Below are 22,534 nucleotides of genomic sequence, written 5' to 3'. Positions count from 1 at the left end.
TTAGTGTGTTTCACAAGTAAAATTGTCATATCATATATTAAATCAAAGCGTAATAAAGAAACAAAAGTGGGAGATTTTCTTAGATTAAATCACACACAAACTCTTTACAAATTAACTTGACTTATACAAGTGTTGATTTCAGATATTTTCTCTCAAAAATACAAAGATTTCGATTGTTTTGTATATCATATATTGCCCTTGTAGCAAATAACACACCTGTTATGAGATTCTTCTTCTTCTTTTTATTTTAGGGCATTTTACAAAAATATTGGATTTGGGGTAATACTTTTCAATTTTACTGCCACACGGCAGAATTAACATTTATACTGTCCTCCTTTTTTTTTTCTTTTATACTGTCAATACCAAAACAAAAGTATGAGGCCTCCATCTTTGACAATCACAGACATAACCACCACAACAACACCAGGACACCGGAAAATAACCATTAATTCCGACAAGAATAAACAAAAGCAGTAAAATCGACGTCAATAAATAATCATGGCAAAACAACGGTAAAACAACACTAAAACAATCAAACAAAACAAAAGAAAAAATGATTAAAAAAAACAAACAATCTGCTGCACAACCTCAACACCAGATGCAAAATCAACTATATTTGCAAGTCTATTCCTAGAAAATTATAAAAAAAAAACTACTAAAACAACACTGAAAAAACACAAAAACAAATGAAGCAAATATAACTACTAAGAAAAATATAAAAGAAACACACACCTCAAAACTCTCTTGTGAGTGAGCTCGTCAAATATATTTATAGGAGAACCAAAAGAAAAAAACCACAAAAATAGCCAAAGAGAACGAAAAAGAAATGTATTTATAGCCTCCATCTTCCACACTCACAGACATAACCATCACAACAACACGAGAACACCCAGAAAATACCTATTAATTCCAGCGAGATGGAGCAAGGGCAGTGAAATCGGCATCAAATAAATAAATCATGAAAAACAACAGTAAAACAATACTAAAACAATACTAAAACAAAAAAAACAATAAAAGAAAAAAAAATGATCAAAAATTAACTATGTTGTGCACATCCTCAATACTAAATGCACTATATTTGCAAGAAAAGTTCTAGAAAATTAGAACAAAAAAAACCACACTAACTCTTATATTTTCAAAAAAAAAAACATAACTAAGAACTTCAAAAAATTAAAAAAAAAAAAAGAAGAAAAGAAAAGAAGATGAAGAAGAAGAACTGAACATGAAAAAAAAAATTAAAATCATGAAAAACAACAGTAGAACAATACTAAAACAACGGTAAAGATGAAGAAAAAAAAACTTGAAGAAGAAGATGAATATTAGAACATGGGGGTGAGATTTATGTGAAAAACTAGAAGATAAAGATGATGAAGAAGATGAATAGTGAGAAATGGGAGTGAAATTTTTAAATCTATTTAAATAAAAGAAAAAGAGTGAGACATGGGGTGTGATTTTTAAATTTATTTAAATAAAAGAAAAAGTAAAACATGTCACTTTTATGACACATCCCATCAACCTTTTCATCAAAATAATAATTATTAAATTATCTCAAAAAATAATAATTATTAAATATTAAAAATAATAAATAATAACTTTTATATCCATTAAAATAAAAAATTAAATAAATAATTGAGCCCATGTCCCAATCAATCAAAAGAAAAAACAAAACAATAACATAAAATTGTTGGCAGCCGAAAAAAAAGAAAAAAAAAACAGTATAAAAGTTAATTTCGAAAAAAAAAAAAACAGTATAAAAGTTATTTTGGGCGTGTAACAGTATAAAAGAAAGAAAATGGGAAAACACAGTAAACTGTGTAAATTTCCCTTATTTTATCCATAATAGTCTGTCATTATTAATATCAATATTGGTAGAAAATAAATAAGCATGATTTTTTACTACCAAGCCGCACACAAAATTGATTAGGAATTCAACTACAATGCTGTAAATTCGCGTGTGTTGTTCTGACTCGATCCATATTTGTATTTTTCCAATATGGGTCGTGATGTGTCGTACTTTAAAAAAAATATAGGTCATGTTGTGTCGTGCCACCATTTTCAAAGAGTAGGCCCGGCACGGCTCGTAAGCATAGTATTTTCGTGTCATGCTCGGATTCGTGTCGTGTTTTGCTCGTGCTGACTCGTTTTTCTTAAACATATTCAGGCTCGAATTCGTGTTTTACTTTTTTATATTTTTTTACAATTAATGAGTTAATTACACTACTATATATATCTTATAGTTTCAATTATATTTATGTAATTTTTTTATAATATTTTACAGACAATTATATAAAAAAAAAATAATTAAAATTATTAAAATTTAAATATTTACTTATAAAATTTTAAATGTTTAGTGCGCTCTATAAATAAATAATATATAGTATTGCTTTTAATTTTAAATATAAAATTATAATAATCAATATTATATTTAAGTTTTATTATTATTTTACTTTATAATTGACAAATACATATATTATTATTATTATTATTATAATTATTAAATTATAGAGTTTCTTAATATTTCGTGTTGTACTTTTCGGACTTGTCGCACCTTTCGGGCTAATCTATTTGTATTTATGTGGCGTACTTTTCGTGCTTCTCACATCGTGTTGTGTTTTATCACATATTTTCCTAACAGCATTGTGCCAATTTATAGCATCGTGCTAACTCATGTCTAAACTCATATTTTTTTCGTACCTGGTCATGCTCATGCAAATTTCGTGCCGTTTTAAAAAATCTAACCTATATTTACAACACTAATTCCCATAAGCTACTTTAGTCTCCCTGGCCAATTTTTTTTTTTCATAAATTGTGCTAATATGAAATCTGTCATTCCTTCCAGCCATCTCAATATCTGGTTTTTAGAAACTCTCCTATCTTGAACCTTTGTTTGTTTGATATTTTCTTTTTCAAACAAAATATATGAACATTACAAATCAAGTTTAAAACACAGGAACATGTTACATGTATAAACTTGGGGAAAAAAAAACTATCAATTCCTTCATCATATATTATACAACAAGTTTATCTTATGTTTGCTATGGCTTAACAATCAAATACAAAAGCTGCCCATAGTAAGCTTATAACAGGTCCTCTTCGAGACAGGACAAATCTCCAAATGCACTTTTCGAGACAGCGCCAATCTCCCAATTGAACCAAAGTTCTATTTTCTCATTCCATATTCAATAATAACTACACAATTACATATTTATAGTCATTCACATCCTTTATAAATTACTAATATGCCCCTACACTATTTCATAGTGTAACAATAGGGTTGTGAAATCTTTAGTCTTGTAGTAAAGAAGTACTTAAATATCTACAAAATTGTTGGATACATGCTCTTATGTCGAATTTACTTTGCGAATCGCAACGTCCATTCTGCAGCAATTTTATCGTGCTTCGCTTTGTCTACCATGTATAAGTGTGCAATGCCAGGAACAAGAGGATTATTACCTATAAGAATGTGAATTTCATTTCAAGTAGATTAGTAAGAACATGAGGATTTTCGAGATGTCAAATATGCAAACCTCACTACAAAGTTTAAGACCAAACCACAAAAGAAAAAGAACACAACTAAAGCTATAGAAATAGATTAAAGATTGAGCAGTCCCGAACACTTACATGGGTCGGGATCGGTGAAAATCTTTCTAATTGCAATTAACACTTTTGTAATTGTTAAAGCTGGACTCCAACCATCCTTCAAGATCTCCAAACTAACATTCCCCACAGAATCAACATCGAAGTGGTAGATTCGGGTTTTAAACACAACCTGAAAACCAAATCATTTACCAAGTTAAACAATTTCACCAGAAGATTACATACAAAATGAGTCCTAGTTTTGTTCTTATGTTCAATACAAAAAGCACTCTTCTGAAGAAATCACATACAATCAAAAACTGAGCAATAGGACACTAATTATGTCTCACTGCATTTTCTTTCTGTTGTCCTTTAATCACACAACTGATAAGTTCAAAGAAAAATTAGTACTCCTTATTAGTCTCACACATGTTATTGTCTTTCATTTGTAATTTGCATTGTTGTCATTTCATACCAAATTAACAAAACATTACTAAAAGATGTTTTATCTTCAACAGATAGAACAAATCATCAATAGGGAAATAAATACCTTTGGAGGTTTAAATGGATAATCACTGGGAAATGTGATGTCGAGAAAATATATACCGCCTTCATATGGAGTCCCTGAAACATAAACACACTGTAAATACTGATAATTAATCCCAACTGAGCAATGGTAGCATTGATCGAAAACTAAAACGCTCTTACAAGTTGCGAAAGGAAAACGAATAAACAAGGTACCAAAACCCGAAGTAAGAAGCATTGCATAGAACTGGAAATTTAATATTCCCAGCAACAAAATTTCAATCCATAAAGATTGTAAGCAACAAAATCATAAACCAAAGCACAAGGCAATGGTTTCTCTTGTTTATAAACCTGTATTTAAAAAGCTCATACAAGATAACAACATTCCCATTACTAATAATATAATCAGATATGATTTCAAAACATTAGATTACCAATGCTTAATGATTATTTTCTTTTATTGCAAATTGAACCCAGTTATTATCAAATGAGAGAAAACAAGTCAAACAATTTGCTTCAAGCAAGCAAAATCGAAAAACACACTCATTAAGTTGAACTAATAAGATTTTTCTAAGATTAAGTTGAAAAGAACAATCATTGTTGGCTTGGCTGTAAGTGATAACAAAGATTTACATATGAAAAAGATTTAGTCATTATTCCTTAAATTTCAAAGCATATGAAATCTATTTCTATCTTTCTCTATAATTGTAATTGGCTCTTCAAATTGAACCATAAAGAAGAAAAAAAAAACAAGTTTGATCATTCAAAAAAGTGAGCTGAAAACACAAACTGAGAACAAATAATCAAAACCCATGTAAGGAAATAAAGAAAGAAAAGAGAAAAGAGAAACCTTGGGGACCAATAATGGTGGCGACCCAGTGGTAGAGATTGTCGCCTTTGGTGCCAGCAGAGCAATCAAGAGGAGGATCAGTGTTGAGCTCAGCCATTTCCCTCTGAATCCGCTTACCGGAAGCTGAGACTGAGGTGGTGGATACCCAAGTGGAGGCGGAGGAAGAAGACGATGCAGGGTGGGATGACATCATCACCATGCCTCTCTTGCTCATACCTCAGTTTTTTCAATTGATGATTATAATCGTAAGATATATAAAAAAGAGATAATTAGATAAAGTATTATTATTTTTTTACATTTTTTTAATAAAAATAAGACGAGTTATATAAAAATAATAATTGTTTATAAACAAAAATTAGAAACAGAATTTAAATAATATAAATTGAAGAATAAATAATTAAAGAGAAAATATATATATAAAAAAGAGCAATTTGCGGCGAAACCTCCTTATGTTTTGATTTTTATACACTTAACCCTCTTATTTTTATTTTTGGTGGCAAAACCCCCTTATGTTTTAATTTTTATACACTTAACCCCCTTATCTTTTTTTTTGTGGCAAAACCCCCTTATGTTTTAATTTTTATACACTTAACCCCCTTATCTTTTTTTTTTGTGGCAAAACCCCCCTTATGTTTATTTTTCTTTGCAAATTTGACACGCCAGTTAAATATTACCGTTAAATATCAACTGGATCACCACTGTATACACTTTTGTATAAGTAACGGTAAAACCTCGAAGTCGATACAGTAGTAATTCGGTTAGTATTTAACGGTAATATTTAACTAAAACTTTAAATTTGCAAAGAAAAGTAAACTGAAGGGTTTTGCCACCAAAACAAAAGATAGAGGGGTTAAGTGTATAAAAATTAAAACATAAGGGAGTTTTGCCACCAAAAAAAAAGATAAGGGGGTTAAGTGTATAAAAATTAAAACATAAGGGGGTTTTGCCACCAAAAATAAAGATAAGGGGGTTAAGTGTATAAAAATCAAAACATAAGGGGGTTTCGCCGCAAATTGCTCTATAAAAAATAAATAAATATTTTTTTACTTGCAAAGTTAACTAGCTTTAGTTTATCGAGTGTATGTTCTCAAGTTTATTTGAGCAAAGTCTGTAAGAGAGTTCAACCCTTAATTTATAAGATTCGTGAGATATTTATAGTAAATAATACTCTTAAAACTTTCTCATGAAGTTCAGTCCATAGAAAAGGCAATCTGTTGACTAGACGGATCGAATTTGGATTGATCTGGTCAACACCGCGTACACTGATTGTGGACAATATTTAATCTGAATTAATTGCATAATATTTATTATATGAAGTTTTTCTTTTAATTATGATACGATATTTTATTGTGATTTGACAACTGGAACTTCCTTAGTTGTGTACAGGATTAAGAAGGGAAAGCGGAAGGGTCTTCGAGGAACTCACTATCTCATTTCTCCGGTGTTGTGGTATCGGACATGTCTTCCGGGTACGACTTGCTGAAGGTGGAAGGCTTTGTGAGTGTAGAACTAAGATACGTTTGTTCCTGGAAAGACATATCTAGGTGGGCTTGGCCCACTTCACCTTTGTTAATTAGGATTTCCTTGGCATGTACTAAATCATACTCTTGTTAAAAATTTATCCTAAATTATTGAAATTATTAAATGTAAAGACTTTTATTTAATTTCAATCAATTTCGCTAATGTGACGATTGTCCATGTACTAAATCATGCCCCCCGAACTTTAATATTTACTAAATCATACCCCCCCTGAACTTTAATATGTACCAAATTCTGCCATTTAAATTTGCATCTACGTTAGACTTTCTTTAGTAATATTGAACAAAAGTTCTCAAATCCAACAATCTCAATAGTTCGAAAAGAATTTTTAACGACCTAAGAAGTTCAAGGGACATTATTTGGTAAATGTCGAAGTTCAAGGGACAAAAATTCAAATTAGCCTTAACAAAAGTACATAAAAATATATTAAAATACCGTATTTTTTGTAAATAAAATTATAAAAATCGTAAAATATTTAAAGATCCGTACAACCGTATTTTGTAATTGTTTTTATTATTTTTGTGTATTTGTGAAATAACATTGGATATTCACTTGTGATCAGATCGGATTGGATGCTATTTTTAAATATCCAATTAGATCGGATCAGATGGTGGATAGGGTGTCTAAAAATCCAATCATCCAACATTTAATCGAACTAATTAGTATTTTCATTTAGTTTGGATGAATAATTAGATTTTATATTGTTATACGTAAAATTTATATCTATTCTATATAAAGTGTGCCTATATAACTAAAATTCTTGGTTTATGAGAAATTCATGGCTGACTTTTTATTTTTATTTAATAAAATAATAAAATATTATTTATATATAATAAAATAATAATAAAACAAATCCTATTAATATTTGAACTGATATTTAGCATATTCTAACTCTACATATAATCACAACTATAACTCTAGAAATTAAAAATATATATATAAAATAAATTGATCATTAAACCGCATATACAATTAGTTTGTTGAGAGAGATCAGGAAAAAAACAAATTATAAATGGATTTTTTTTTTACCAAATCATCCCCCAATTTTTAAGATTAATTTTTTATTTTCTAACATTTTTGGATTTTTGTCTCCTTATTGAATCTTTTCAAATCTGCATTGTTTCTATCAAAATTAATGAGCTCACATCGTTGTTGTGTTATACGGAGACTAAACTATGCCATTTGTTATGTTTAACCTTCACATCAAAAAACATGTTGTTATATTCTATATTTGGATTATGTTAAAAATTTGATCTTATAAAGAATACGTTTAATTAGCTTAATGTGTTTTACTATGCAGTATATTCATATACAGTCTTTTTTCTTTTCTATCTTGGAAAGAATAGTTAATAAATATAATATATAGCTTTTTTTTTTGAAATAATATATAGCTTTTTTTCACTCTCTCTAATATGAAATAACAAAAAAAAAAACTGAATTATCCATGCGCGTTGGGTCCACATGAGTCAAAAAAATCATAAAATTATCCTTTACAAAAATATACACTGATATTTTTTAAAACTTTTTTTGATGATCTTAAAAAATATTATAAAAATAATATCAAAACAAAAAAAATTACTTACCCTAATTTCGTTTTATCTTAAGAAAAAAGAAAATTAATTTTCTAATTATTTTTTTTTTCACTGGAAAAAATATTTTCGTGTACTGGTGTCCAATTAATGGATTATACTGCAGAGGTGTAGTTTTAAAAAAATAAAATAACTTTACTTGTCTTTCATAAGTAAATTTTTTTTTAATTAAATTAATTATGTACACCATGTCTAATCATCTTAAATGAAAATAAATAACTATTTGCAGGAACATCGCCGCTTTGTTGACACTACCATATTCGATTTATACACAAAAAAAATGGACAATCCAGTTATATGCAGACTCGGTTAGAATGAAAAGTGCAAAATAAAAAATTATACTATTATCTCTGTCGAAGCAAATGTTATCTTCAATTATCAATAATTTAGAGATTAATTTTTAATTTTCTTTTTATCTTACACACATTGTGTTTCCTTAAGTATTTGAACATCAATTTTTAGTTTATTTTTGGATTAACCTAAGAACATATTTAAATTATTAATTTTTTAAAACACTAATATACTGCATTCGGTATTTACTTTTTATTTATATTAAAAATAAAATGGTTTATTAGAAAAATAAAATAGTTTATGAGAAATCCATGGGTCACTTTTCATTTATATATAATAAAATAAATCCCATTAAATTCAAAAAAATATGATCGGGTTTTTGCTGTTGTACATCTACGATTAGGTTTTTTTTAATTATTTATAGTATTCCTTTTCCTATTACAATTTGGACATTCCCATGAGATCACACATAATATTCCAATCCGCACTTCACTTTTTTCTTCTTCACAACTTAATGACAAAATATATAAGTAATAATAATAATAAAAAAGAAGCGTGACTTTTATCAAAGTTCACAAAACCAAGCATCAATGGCGAAAAAAACCCAACAAAGTTTACAGCTAATAAATTATTCTAAGTGCTCGGCATATGCATTAGTTTCCAGGAGCAAAGTTTTTTAAAGTTACGTAATAATTTACATATATGTTGCAAACACAATATACAAAAAATAAAGAAGAATATGGAAGAAAGAAGAGACCATTATTCACATCTAGAAAGGCAGTGGAGATAATAATAGAAACTTTTCATTTTTTTTTTTATCATTTTTTTTCTTTTTGAGTAAAGATAAATATGAAATTTTAATCGCATAAAGTTTTATTTTAATCAAATATAGTAATTTAAAATAATTTAATAGTATTTTGTTATAGAATACTATCACTTTTTGTTAAACATGGTTTTCACTTTTTGTCGACACTACCATATTCAATTTATCAACGAAAAAATAGACAATCCAGATATATGCGGACCCGGCTAGAATGAAAAGTGCAAAATACAAAAATTACACTATTGTCTCTATCGAAGCAAATGAAGATTGAAATCCACCAATGACTATCATTAGTTTTCTTATCTACAATTTTTAGACAAATGTTATCTTCAATTATCAGTAATTTAGAGATTGATTTTTAATTTTCTTTTTATCTTACACCAATTTAAGTAATGTTTCTTTAAGTATTGGAACATCAATTTTTAATTTATTTTTGGATTAACTTAAGAACATATTTAAATTATCAAGCTTTCTTAAACACTAATATATTGCATTCAGTATTCACTTTTAATTGACAACATTATAAAATATAATATTTAGATACACATAATACTAATCTCACCTAATAATTAATAATATTTTTTCTTTAATTTTTAATTGTATCACTTTCAAATAACATAGAAAAAAACTAGCATAAATTTAGTATACGTGCCTCGCACGTAGTTTTTTCCTAGTATATATATATATATGAAAATTAGCATTAAAATTTTACTCTTTTTTTCTTGGATTGGATGGATCCAGTCCAATCCAATACATACTGGACCTAAAATATTAGATGGATCCAATCCGATCTAAAAAATATCAAGTCTAAAACATTAGATAAATCCAAATGAAACAGATAAATATATATGAAATACATCCAATAGATAGAACTGATCCAATCCAACATCCAATGGATGTTAAATCGATTGGATGACTGAAATTAATTGGATCGGATCGGATGGTAAAATCTAACATTCAATATATAATTGGATCGGATCTGGATAGACCTAAAAACATTGAATATGGTATAATGAACAACCCTATAAACTTCAACAACATAATTTGTTGACAAGCTCACAAACGTTCTAACTACGTAAAAATCTTAATTTTAATATTTATTTAAACTATTTGAAATCTCCATAAAAATTGTTGATATAATTGCCAAAAAATTCGATCAACGCTTATATTTATTTTTTTAACTAATGAAAATATTAGTTTTAAGATTGCAAATTCACATTTTCATTAATTTTTATTAGACTATTATTTATGTAAAAGTTTGTTTGGTACATCATATTATATTAATTGCATTGTATTATATTACTATTATTTAATATAATATTATGTTTGGTATTAGGTTGTGCAAAGTTATAATATATTTTTAATAAACTCAACCCCAATACCAACACCGAATCTAGATCGGGTTCGATGTCTAAATTCGGGTCTGGGGTCCAAGACAGGTTCCGATATGGGGTCTGGGTCCGAGTTTTGGGGTTCGGGATGTAGGGTCCCGAGTCTTGAGTGTCCCAAGTCTAGGTTCGGATCTCAAGTCCCAAGTTTGGGTCCCGAGTCAGGGTCAAGGTCCCGGGTCGGGTTCGTGCCTAGGATACGGTCTTGGGTCTTAGTCCCAGGTTCGAGTTTGGGTCTAGGTTCGAATTCGGGTCGGGTTAGGTTCAGATCTCAAGTTTGTATCCAGGTGCGGGGTTTGAGGTCCGAGTCTGGGTTGACACCAAATCTTTTATAAATATTATAATATAAGTTAATACAAATCATTTATTATGTATTAAATAATATAACTTATATTAAAAAATTTTGTCATCATAATTAATACAGTAATTATTTTATCTAAATATAATATTATTTATTATTTAATTAAGACTTTTTTTGTATAGAATATTGCACTGCTTAATTATACAGGTGATACATCAATATATTATTTTAATTAAATAAATAACATGTAACTAAATCGGTATATTTGAAATGATGTTTATAAATATTTTTTTTTGAACACATGTTTATAAATATCTTTAAATCTTATGATGATCACACCCATTTTACAAAAATAAATAAATAAAATAAAATAAAAAATCTTACGAGGACACACAAAAAGATAAATATTAATATCTTGTAAATATTTGTTTGAAAACTTTTTGTATTTTTAGAAGATAATCAGAAATATAGATTAAAAAATAGATCATGAAAAACGGATCTAACAGAAAATATTTTTTTAAGAAAAAATTCTTTAAAAAATTTGGCCGTTTTAAACCTTTTTATTTTTTAAATTTTGTTTAAAAAAAATCAAAATATCTAATGTAAGTTTTGTCACTAAAAATTAAAACAAAATTCATTGATATCTTTCTTACTAGCCGTTCATATATCTTTTTTAAAAACAGCCAATCACATCTTTTTATAATTATTATTAATATTTTTTTTTTAGATTTATAATAAATTGATTGTTCTTCCGATTTTTAATTTAAACTTTTTTTCTAATTATTAAAATTTAAAAGACATTACACGTGGCCCATTATTTCATTAATCCATGGCTATATATATGATATAAGATAGCTCACTTTAATTACTAAGCATATAATCGAACAAGCCTTATAATAACTAGCTAATAAGAGAGCTAGGGTTTCAATTAATTAAGCTATATAATCAAAGAAGAAAAAGAAGGGAAAAGAAAGAACAATACTATATGATGGAAGTACGTAGTTTCAAATGCCCATATTGTGGGAAACTACTAAAATGTGCTCTAGGTCTTCGGATTCACATCGAAAAACATAATTATAGCAACAACTACGTTGATTTAGAACCATTATCATCGTCATCGTCATCACCATCGTACAACTCTAAATTTTGTGGAAGAAGTTTCTTCAAATCACAAGCTCTTAATGGACAATTAAGGATTTGCAATGACAAAGTTATTAAAACTAAGATCAGAGTCAGAACCAGAACTAGAAACAAGATTCATCGTAAACATGTCTTATAAAATAAAAGCATTACTAGCTAATACTACAAGAAGAATATCAAGTTTGATGTTATATGTAATAATTAATTTTGTTAGTGTTGTTTGTTAATTAGTCTCATTTTATTACTCAAATGGGTTGGATTGGTATTAGTTGAGATTTATTTAGTCTTTAGTTATTAATTGTTAGCTTTAACTGTTTTCTTTTGTTTTCTGTTAATATCATTCTTTATATTCTGTTAAATGTTAGTAATTAAATTGTGTTATCTTTATAAATTTATAAATAGAAGGTTCTTTCTTAGTTTTTGTAATCAAAATGAATTAAATATTCTTATTGATAATTGATTTTTTTTAAAATGATACTTAATAAGTTGTTGGCCCATGGTCTGACACCGAAGCTAAGTTGATTCATATTTAGACCATCTTTAATGGATAATATAAATTTTATAGCAAATTTAGCTTGAAAACTTATTCATTATCATATTTGGTACAAATTTTATAGTTGTAAGGTACAATTTAACTTCCGAAGTCGAAATAATCATTAAATTTTGATTGAAACTATGTATATAAACTTCTTAAATGAAAATGAAAATGTTAGAAAGCTTTTAGCTAATAAAAATTATTAATTGGTAACAAATCGGTAAATAAATTCGGTGACATTTATTGTGTGGTAAAAATTTGAAGCATGTTGTATTTTATGTTAAATTTAGCCTATACTAAATTTCTTATAGCCCTATTGAAAGTTATTTTTATAAAAATATGCTAAAAATATAACAATACACTACTTTTATAGTGTTTATTAACAACATAATTATTTTCTACCTCTCCATATTTTTCTATTCTTTATTCTCATTAACCCTTGCTTTATATATGGAACAATTATCTTAATCTACAAGCAGAGCACAAAGTCAATTGTTTAATTAATTAGATGAATAGTCTTTTATTATAACTTAAATTCTAAAGTAAATACATGAAGTTTGGTGGTTGGAATTGGAAACTTGTGACTTGTGAATCATTTATTTAGTTTTTATGCTCTTATTTTAAATATTGGACTTGGTAGTAATTAATTTTAAAAAATTTATATAGACCAAAAATTTAAAAAAAAATACAAAAATACATTAACACGGAAAAAAATTATTTTTATTCTTTGAACTTTTTTATTTACAAAAAATACATTTTCAGTAAAAATAATAAATCTTCTTTTTTTTTTTTTTGATCTTTTCAAAAAAAAACATAATAAATCTTTTTTTGATTATTTTTATAATTTATTTATAATTGTTTTTTTAATTGTTTTATAGTTGATTTGTAGTTGCCGTAAAGTTGATCTCTCGTTTTTTTAGCTGAACAAAATGTATTCATATAATTTTAAAACTTTACAAACATATTTTTATATATTAAAAATTTTAGAACATAAAATTATAAATAAAATTTAAAAAAAAATAATATTTTTGAAAATTCTCCTTTCATTTTTATGTAATATTATTGGAAAAAAAATCTTGTGAAAAGCATTTGTTTTTTGTCTAGTATTTTAACAGCACTAGATACCATTGAATAGAAATTTCATTATTAAAAAACAAAAAAACAAAAATCATTTTCTATTTTATATTATATTTCATTTATTCTATATGTTGGAATGTAGGAAATATATATCAATAAGTCAAAAACATTCACTACTGGACTCCCCAAAAATTAAGTTTATTTATGAAAATATTTCTTTAAAAATACCCTTTTATAGTGACTCAATATCAGATTTTCTAACCACATCCATGATTGCCTTTCACAAAGGTAATTAATTTTGTAAAGACATGAGATTATTGAACATTTACGTTTCTTTTAAAAATAGAAATAGGTTTCTAAATTAATACAATCTAACAAAATAATTATTGGTTGTTTATTTACTAATCCATCATTATATACAAAGCTAAACTACCAACATGTCTCATTTCAATTTAAAGATCATTACTATTAGATAATATTAAGTTCCTAATATGACCACAAGTGTCCTTTTACAAGTAGTTAGATTAGATGTTTCTTTTCTTATCTTACTTAAAACCCGATAATATGATCGGTCTTGAATTTTAGTGGGTTATAAGAAAAAAAAATATTTATAGTACTTTAAAAATCAGTAAAAAATGTCTATTTTTTAAAAAGAGAAATTTTTTGAGAACTTCTGGAGTAGGTGAGCCCTAAGTACGGGCCTATTTTGCTTATGCCAAGGGTCAGGTTGCCTGATAATGAATTATGGTGTTAGGCACTTTAACATTTTTCGAATGTAAAAATATTACTATTAAGCACGATTGGAGCATAACGAATACTATCTCGAAATGTGAGTGTGTCACCTTATTCTTATAAATAAATAATTAACTATTTTTTATAATAATTATTAAATTGTGTTGTAAGAATCTGATACTTAATTACACTAATAGTATATAGTTCCTAACAGCATGTATTTTAGCATTTCTTGTAAAGCATTGGATACCATTGGTTCTTTCATTCACTCTTAAGTCAACTTAGTTTGACTTAAGTCCATTTTTATTAATAATCAAATCTTACTTAATGACCCTTTAATATGATCATATAAGATTATGTGTCGTCCGACATTAAACCAAACTCTTGTCCTTACTATATTTTTTACTGATTAAATTACAGTGACTTTCCAGCTCAATGCCTTTCAACATATCACTATATATATATACACAATTATATAGTAGCAAACCATTGTTGAGTGTTGCTCTTATAACTTGTGTCATAATAACAAGTAAAGAAAAATGAGTTTTTCACATACCATAACTGGTTTCTCACTTGTTATGATATTGTTGTTTAAGTTTCAAAGTGTTCATTCCCAACTTCAAGTTGGGTATTATAGCAATACATGTAATTTGGCTGAGATTGTAGTTAAAGATGAGGTTATGAAAGCTTTCTATGCTGATACAGGAGTGGCTGCTGGTCTTTTGAGAATGCATTTTCATGATTGCTTTGTTAGAGTAAGTAACCTTTTCTCCTTTTACTTCCTTCATTAGGTTTCGGGTTTCGATTACACTAACTATGAACTAATACAATTACAGGGCTGTGATGCTTCGATTTTGATCGATTCGAATGCAACAAACACAGCTGAGAAGGATTCCCCTCCAAATAATCCAAGTTTGAGAGGATTTGAAGTAATAAACAATGCAAAAGCAAGACTAGAAGCTTTATGTAAAGGTGTTGTTTCATGTGCTGATATAGTAGCTTTTGCAGCAAGGGATAGCATACAGTTTGTAAGTTTGGTTTGGATTTAAATTTCATTAGTTGAATGAAAGTAGTTTAATTGCAATATAACCCCTTACTTAATCTGTATTTGCAGAGTGGAGGGCTTGGTTATGATGTTCCTGCAGGAAGAAGAGATGGCAAAGTTTCATTAGCTTCAGAAGCTGTCATAAACTTACCTGGCCCATCATCCAATTTGAATCAACTCACTCAAATCTTTGCCTCAAAAGGTTTCACACAACAAGAAATGGTTACACTCTCAGGTAAGACTAATAGTTTGTTCTTCCTTTTGCGATTCGATGATCTCTTACCCGAGTTTGATGTGCAGGAGCTCATACAATCGGCCGCTCCCACTGCACTTCCTTTAGTTCTAGATTATATAACTTCAATGGAATAACCGGTCAAGACCCGAGTTTAGACTCGATGTATGCAGCTCGGTTGAAGCAACAATGTCCTCAAGGCAACAGAAATCCAAGCTTGGTTGTTCCCATGAACCCTTTTAGCCCTACCGTTGCTGATAACAGCTACTATTCAGACGTTCTAGCACGTCGTGGCTTGTTTTCTTCCGACCAAGCTCTCTTGTCCGATGCAACAACAGCTAGCTTAGTGAATCAATTCGCTAGGGCTCCCTTTCTCTGGACAAGAATGTTTGCTGATGCAATGGTTAAAATGGGGCAAATTGAGGTCCTCACAGGCAACAGCGGCGAAATTCGGGCAAATTGCAGTGTCATTAACACCTAAATAGAAGAGTTATGGAGTGTTTGTATTTAGTGATAGGATTTTGGATTAGCAAAACCTCAAAAGGGGCAAGTGTAATTGTATCAATAAAGACCCTGAGAGACTACTTGAGTGAGTTGAAATAAATGTAAGTAACAATTTCAAATGAATAAGCTTTTATGAGACTTTAATAAATCAAAAATGAGAACAGCATAATAATAATAATAAGGAAATGGAACTAATGATCTCTGTCCACAAAGGGAATATGCAAAATCTAAGCCTCCATATAGATGGGAAACCAATTTAAGTACAATACTTAATGATAAACTCAGAATAATAATTAAACTGCACTAAAAATGTAAGAATGCTAAGTTAAGTGGTGAGCTCCATTATAGCACTAACAATGTCCCCATCATGAGCCTTCAGAGCCTTAACAGCCTTGATCTTTGAAACACCAGCCTGTGTCATCACCAAATCAATGTCCCTAGCCTCAACACCAGTTTCGTCAACCTCTTCCTCTTCTTCTTCGGCTGGGACACCAGCAGCTGGTGCAGCACTGTCAGCTTTGGCTGTCACGGCGCTCATGTCTGGCATCCTGAATTGTTGGGCAGCTTGTGACTGCAACTGAGAGCTTAAATCCTCTATCTTTGCTTCCCCGAATATGATATATGTTTCGGAATGAGGGCTCTTGAAAACATCAGGTTTCGAGATGAAAAATAAGATCTGAAAATGAAACACCACACAACATGAGTTTAGGTGAAAAATTGAGTCCATACTATGTGTGTTCATTCATTTCACCAATGACATGGAAAATAATTTCTTACTAACATTTTTGGTTCTTTTGATGGTGACCCTGCTAACACCTGTAACTGGCTTCATACCGAGCTTCAACATTGCCTTGCGACTTTTCTTCTCGCTTCTACTCTGCTTGGGATTCCCATCTGCACCTGTAAAAATTATCATCCAATATTTACCACAAACAAAAATTAAACCAAAGGAATCATTACAAAAAACTATAATTGCCATAAACCCCTGTTTACAAATCAAGCACAAGACTCCTGAAACTTGCTCAGCAAATTTGTAAAGTCCTTCTGGTGGTATTTGGATAAAAAAATAAGTCTTTTGGGAGAGTTTCGTCCAAAAGGACTTTCAAGAAGTTATTTTTAAAATTATAATAATTTACAAATTCCTCAATTTTCAAACATTTTCAAAAGTAATTTTCATAACAAATGAGGCACAAAATGACATTTCACTCCAAACACAAACCAGATGAAGAACAATGGAAATGGCTAAATCAAACATTTTACTGAAAACACAAGAAACCAATTCCATAATCAAATGCTAATTAAAGCCATGCAGAGATAAGATTCCACCAAAATGAGCAAGAAATCCACGTAAACAAAAATCAAAATTCAAACCAGAAACAAACCCTAATCATAACAACAAACATAATGAAATGAAATCCCTTACATAAAACATATTAATAACAATCAAAGCAGAGAAAATGAGAATAATTACCAGGAAGACCCGCTTCATCATCGTCCTCCTCGTCATCGTCCTCATCATCGTCATCCTCATCCTTATCGTCCTTAACATCCTCAACTATAACTTCATCTTCCTCGCTCTATCAAAAACCAAAAATTCAAACTTGAATTGATGAAAATTCTGTAAACCAGTCCAAAACACGTATATGAAAATGGAGTTGTAATTTTATATATAATTAAATTGTATATATATAGATATATTTATATAAGACCTTAGGAGTGGTCTTGAGGGGTTTCTCGGTGGAGAGGACTTCCTCGGTCAAGGAGTCGGTGGCGGCGACTGGCTCGACGACTGGGGCCGGTGACATTTCGGCGAGGAGTGGATAGTGAGAGAGAATGGATTGGGTTTAGGAGAGAGAGAGAGAGAGAGAGAGTGAGTGAGGAGATAGCTCTTCGGATTGGCTTAACTTTACAATATTATATGCTATGGTTTTATGAGCACACACTAAAAGGGTTTACAAACTATTTGGGCTTTCTTTTTGGCTTGGGCTTATTACGCCAATAAGGGCTTGGGCTTGGGCTTGGGCTTTTTAGGCCCATTGTACTTTTAACCAGCCAGGGTATGGTGACTAGTAGAATGAGAAGATGATGACTAGGAGCATCTTCAAGCAATTTTCTTTTGTAATTTGTAGCATAGGGCTGTTCATCAAACCGTCCGCACCACATCGCACCACAAAAAAAATACGGTTTGAAATTCTTTACGGTGCGGTCACAATTTGAATTTTTCATAAACCGCGTGGTGTGGTGCAGTTTGCAATTTTGAATTGTTAATATGCGGTTCAAACTGCACCACACCGCACATTATAAAAATACCAATTTTTATATTTAGTTAGGTCCAATATGTGAATGTCTAACCGAAAGCCCACTAATTATTGTATTATTGAAACTTATTTTTTTCAGATTTATTTTCAAGCCTTATGGTATTTTTGACAAGTGTTACTCAAGCTTTGTTGTATTTGTAATAGTTTAATTATTGGTGATAGTCTAAACCGTAAAAACTGCACCGCATCGCATCGCACCATTTTTTGCAGTGCCGTTTTCGCGGTGCGGGTGAGGTTTGAAAAATTAGAAAATCCGCATGTGCGGGTTAGTTTGAAAAAATGGTCAAAAACCGCACCACCCGCACCGCGAACACCCCTAAGCATACCCGATATTTAAAGGACAAATACCATTTTATACCCTGTTTTACAAAAGTTACCCATTAGATCCTGTATTTTGTTAAATGACAAAATAGATCCTGTATTTTTCAAAATGGTGAAAATAGCACCTTGAACTTAATTTTTAACAACTTTTTTTTTTAATATAACCAACTTAAAGACCATTCTTAATACGAACCGATACAAAAAATGTAAATAGTTTTGTCATAGCACTTTTAAATCGGATTATAATTAAATTTTATTTTGATAAAAAATCAATTTAAGGTCTTATTTGTACCATGTTAGAAAATACATGGTCTATTTTGTCATTTAACAAAACAGAGGGTCTTATTGATAACTTTTGCAAAACACAAGGTCCAAAACACAGGGTCCTATTGATAATATTTAAATTAACTCTCAGTTATAAATAAATACTTAAGTTTAATTTTTGACAATAATAATACTTAACTTCACAATTATTCTGCAAATTACTGTTTTTTAAGTGACAAAATTTTATTATTTTGTGGGACCTACGCACCTTTTAGGGTAATTTCTACTCCTTTGTTTACTTGAATTTTAAATAGAGGAGAATGTTAAACTTGAGTCCACATTCCACTCAAACCCAAACCTCAAAACAAAAACCCCTTAAAAATCTCTATTTTCCCACAAAGATGATCATGCAGGAAAGTGACATTTACACATTTTATCAAATATAATTCCTTTGAAAGGCTTGTGATTTAGTATGAGTTTGACTAAGTGTTGAATCATTCCCGAAAACTTGAAACTCAAAATTAGTTAGTTTTTTTTTTTTTTTTGCTATAATTTACTTATAAATCCATTAGTGAACAATTGAGGAAATTGTCTAAGGACAACAAAATCATTTTTCTATTAAAAAATCTTAGAAGGAGTCAATGAAATGACACGATAAGTAATAACCGAACTACTTTTAATACCATTAGATATCAGAAATCAAATGTTCTCATATGCTTTCATTTAGCCAAAATGAAACAACCAAACACTCTTTTTCTTTCATATATATGTAGCTAATAATGCCAAAAAAAAAAATATGCCAAAATGACTTGATCACTCCTTTTCATTAGTTCTATTTTTAATAATCTTCTTCTTCACTGAAATCTTGAGGTTGCATCTTCCTCACTCTTCTTTGAAACTTCCATTCTTCTTGCTCTGATGCATGACAATGTGCTGGTTTTGGCTCAGTCCAAGATGAACATGGTGCAGGTTTATCACAAACATAACAATAGCACTGCAAATCAAAACAAATCAAATCAATTAAACACAAATATTGACTCAATTTGGTACCACAAACAATATCAAAATTAAGTTTTACCAATTCACAATAGCTTTCATGAGAGGTTTGGTCAAATGGGTATTTCAAACACAAATGCCTTGAGTGAGGATAATCCCTACAAGCCACCTATAAAGGAAAAAAGCCCAAAATATCAAAAGGGTATCTCTAAAACAAGGGTTTAAACAAAACCCAAGTCGAAAGATTCAATCTTTTTTCAAATATTTTCTCGGGAACCAAACAGAAAATTTGAAGAAAAAAAAAATCAAACCTTTCCCCTTTCGGCTAGAACGGTTAAATCAGGACTACCACCACCACCACCACCACCATCAGCTTTTCTTGAAACAGAAAGATTAGATATATCATTAGATGGATCATAATCTAGAATGAAACACTCCTCAGTCTCTTCAAATCGTTTCACATCGTAAGGATTCTTGAGACAAAGGATGTGTTTTATTGGGGTTCCGGTATCTCCCTCCAATGTCGTTTTGACAAACACTCTCTTCTCTTTCTCCGATGAAGATGGTGATATTTCGATCACCTCAATTGTTTCCTCCATTTTCGATTTTCGGTCTCTGATCATTATCGAAATTTGAATCGTCGGAAGAATTTGAGAGCAAAGCAACTGAACTGTGGAGCGTCTCGTGTGTGTGGCTTTTTAGCAGACCAAAACGACAGTGTTTTAATCCAAACGACAGTGTTTTAAATGTTTTAAACCAAAACGACATTTTAAGACAAACGACAGTGTTTTAAGACAAACGACAGTTTTAAGCCAAAACGACAGTGTTTTAAGCCAACGACAGAAAGTGAACCAGCCCATACTTGTTTAAATTGGGCCTGGGCTTTAACATTATGGGAAATTTACTAAATACCTAATTTACATTACATTTATTGATATTTACCCATGTTATTAAGTTTATTACTTTTTTTACCCATTCTTTTTTTATTTTATTTTTTTTATGGAACTTTTATTTTTATATAAATCCTTAAAATTAACCTTCCGTCACTTATCCAAGATTATTATTAGATTTTCAATGAAAAAAATTGGAAAAAAATAGGAAAATTTACATGGTATACTAAAGAGACGGTATTTTTTACTTTTTTACTGTATTTTTTTATAAGTTTCATACTAGAGTATACTGTGTTAAGTTTTCACTGGTGTTCTACTGTTGTTTTGAGTTATTTTGCTTTGTGTTTTACTGGTGTTTTATAAAAACACAGTATTTTTTAAAAGATTTCCGTGTGACAGTATTTTTGTAAAAATTAATCCAAATTTCAGTATTTTTGTAAGTTTTCTAAAAAAAAAATATGTGATTTGCATATACATGAATTAGAAAGATTGATAAATTTACTTAAAAGGAATAAAAATAGAGTTACATAATGAATTTTGTGTGTAAGAATGTTGAAATGACCGATAAAAATGTATTATTGTTAAGACAAGTTTCACAATCCATTTACTATTTACCCATATTATTAACTCATTTTTAAATAATAAAGACTTTTGTTTTCATTTTTTTTTCTCACATAATAACATTTTGAACATTTGGTATGATCGTATTAATTAAGGTAAACTAGCTAATGTTGATGCACATATCTACAACTGAACTAATTAAAGGTGAGCACTAATAACTTGGACACAATAAAAAAAGAGAAATGCTAAAAGGTATCAATGGTGCCTATCACCCTCCTATCTGTTAATATCGTTATTGGTCTAATTAAGTATTGAATCCCATATAATTTAATATAATAGCTTTTAAGAAGTATCGCTAGTCAATCACAGCACGATATGTCGAGAAGATGTTAGGCATCATTGGTGCTTAGTGGCAATGCTCATAAAAAAAGAAAGTAAACCGTAAAAATTTTGGGATACGAAGTAGTGCTAGCCAGAGAGACTTAGACACGTAGCAAGAAATATGTAGACTAAAAATAAAAAAGAAAGACTTAACTAATGGTCATGGAAAGGTTGGAGATTGAATTATTGAAATTAGAATGCTAAATGAGTAAGAATCGAAGGAGTTTGCCCAAAAAAAAATATATAGAATAACATGCTTAAAAGGGAGTTAGACCATTTGGACGATTTCTAAGAAATATTTGTGAGTAGAAGACGGACATGAGAAGCATGACAATTAATAAGCAAGCACCAGTCGTGCATGGAAGACCATTTGAAGGCCATCATCACATCATTACTAGGATTAAATAGTTTTGTTACTTTAAAAATAATTAATGTAATGTTTGGATACTATAATTGTTTGTATTTTTAGTTAAGATAATTTTGATATTTACTTAATAAAATTTTATTTTTCCTATCCAAAAAAAAAAAACTTATATTGACATTCAAATGTGACTTCATACATTTTTTGTGTAGTTTTGTTAAAATGTTATGGTAGAAGTCTTTGATGTATTTATTCACAATAGAATTAATTAAGCTAAGTTACTATCACATTTAAA

The 22,534-nt window shown here is 29.4% G+C and overlaps 4 protein-coding genes across 4 annotated transcripts; 1 reads left to right on the top strand and 3 right to left on the bottom strand.

The window, feature by feature from the left end:
* Positions 1 to 2,941: 2,941 nt before the first annotated feature.
* LOC133033013 (constitutive photomorphogenesis protein 10-like) lies at positions 2,942 to 5,193 on the bottom strand. The gene is made up of 4 exons (XM_061107526.1): positions 4,952 to 5,193; positions 4,127 to 4,200; positions 3,622 to 3,769; positions 2,942 to 3,453 (listed from the first exon to the last, which is right to left on the bottom strand). The coding sequence occupies exons 1-4, from the start codon at positions 5,163 to 5,165 to the stop codon at positions 3,353 to 3,355; spliced, it is 537 nt and encodes a 178-aa protein (XP_060963509.1). The 5' UTR covers positions 5,166 to 5,193; the 3' UTR covers positions 2,942 to 3,352.
* A 9,541-nt stretch (positions 5,194 to 14,734) lies between these two features.
* Positions 14,735 to 16,761, top strand: LOC133033010 (peroxidase 5-like). The gene is made up of 4 exons (XM_061107523.1): positions 14,735 to 15,121; positions 15,203 to 15,394; positions 15,481 to 15,646; positions 15,712 to 16,761. Exons 1-4 carry the CDS (start codon positions 14,906 to 14,908, stop codon positions 16,122 to 16,124), a joined length of 987 nt encoding a protein of 328 aa, XP_060963506.1. The 5' UTR covers positions 14,735 to 14,905; the 3' UTR covers positions 16,125 to 16,761.
* Positions 16,317 to 18,067, bottom strand: LOC133033011 (nascent polypeptide-associated complex subunit alpha-like protein 2). The gene is made up of 4 exons (XM_061107524.1): positions 17,857 to 18,067; positions 17,619 to 17,724; positions 16,929 to 17,047; positions 16,317 to 16,823 (listed from the first exon to the last, which is right to left on the bottom strand). Exons 1-4 carry the CDS (start codon positions 17,950 to 17,952, stop codon positions 16,473 to 16,475), a joined length of 672 nt encoding a protein of 223 aa, XP_060963507.1. The 5' UTR covers positions 17,953 to 18,067; the 3' UTR covers positions 16,317 to 16,472.
* A 1,642-nt stretch (positions 18,068 to 19,709) lies between these two features.
* On the bottom strand, positions 19,710 to 20,716 carry LOC133033012 (RPM1 interacting protein 13-like). The gene is made up of 3 exons (XM_061107525.1): positions 20,358 to 20,716; positions 20,129 to 20,215; positions 19,710 to 20,044 (listed from the first exon to the last, which is right to left on the bottom strand). Exons 1-3 carry the CDS (start codon positions 20,667 to 20,669, stop codon positions 19,889 to 19,891), a joined length of 555 nt encoding a protein of 184 aa, XP_060963508.1. The 5' UTR covers positions 20,670 to 20,716; the 3' UTR covers positions 19,710 to 19,888.
* Positions 20,717 to 22,534: the final 1,818 nt, after the last annotated feature.

Source organism: Cannabis sativa, unplaced genomic scaffold (genome assembly GCF_029168945.1).
Source record: "Cannabis sativa cultivar Pink pepper isolate KNU-18-1 unplaced genomic scaffold, ASM2916894v1 Contig2, whole genome shotgun sequence".
Classification (NCBI taxonomy): Eukaryota; Viridiplantae; Streptophyta; class Magnoliopsida; order Rosales; family Cannabaceae; genus Cannabis; species Cannabis sativa.
Note: the sequence above shows the minus strand (reverse complement) of the source record. Positions and strands in the feature narration are given on the sequence as shown.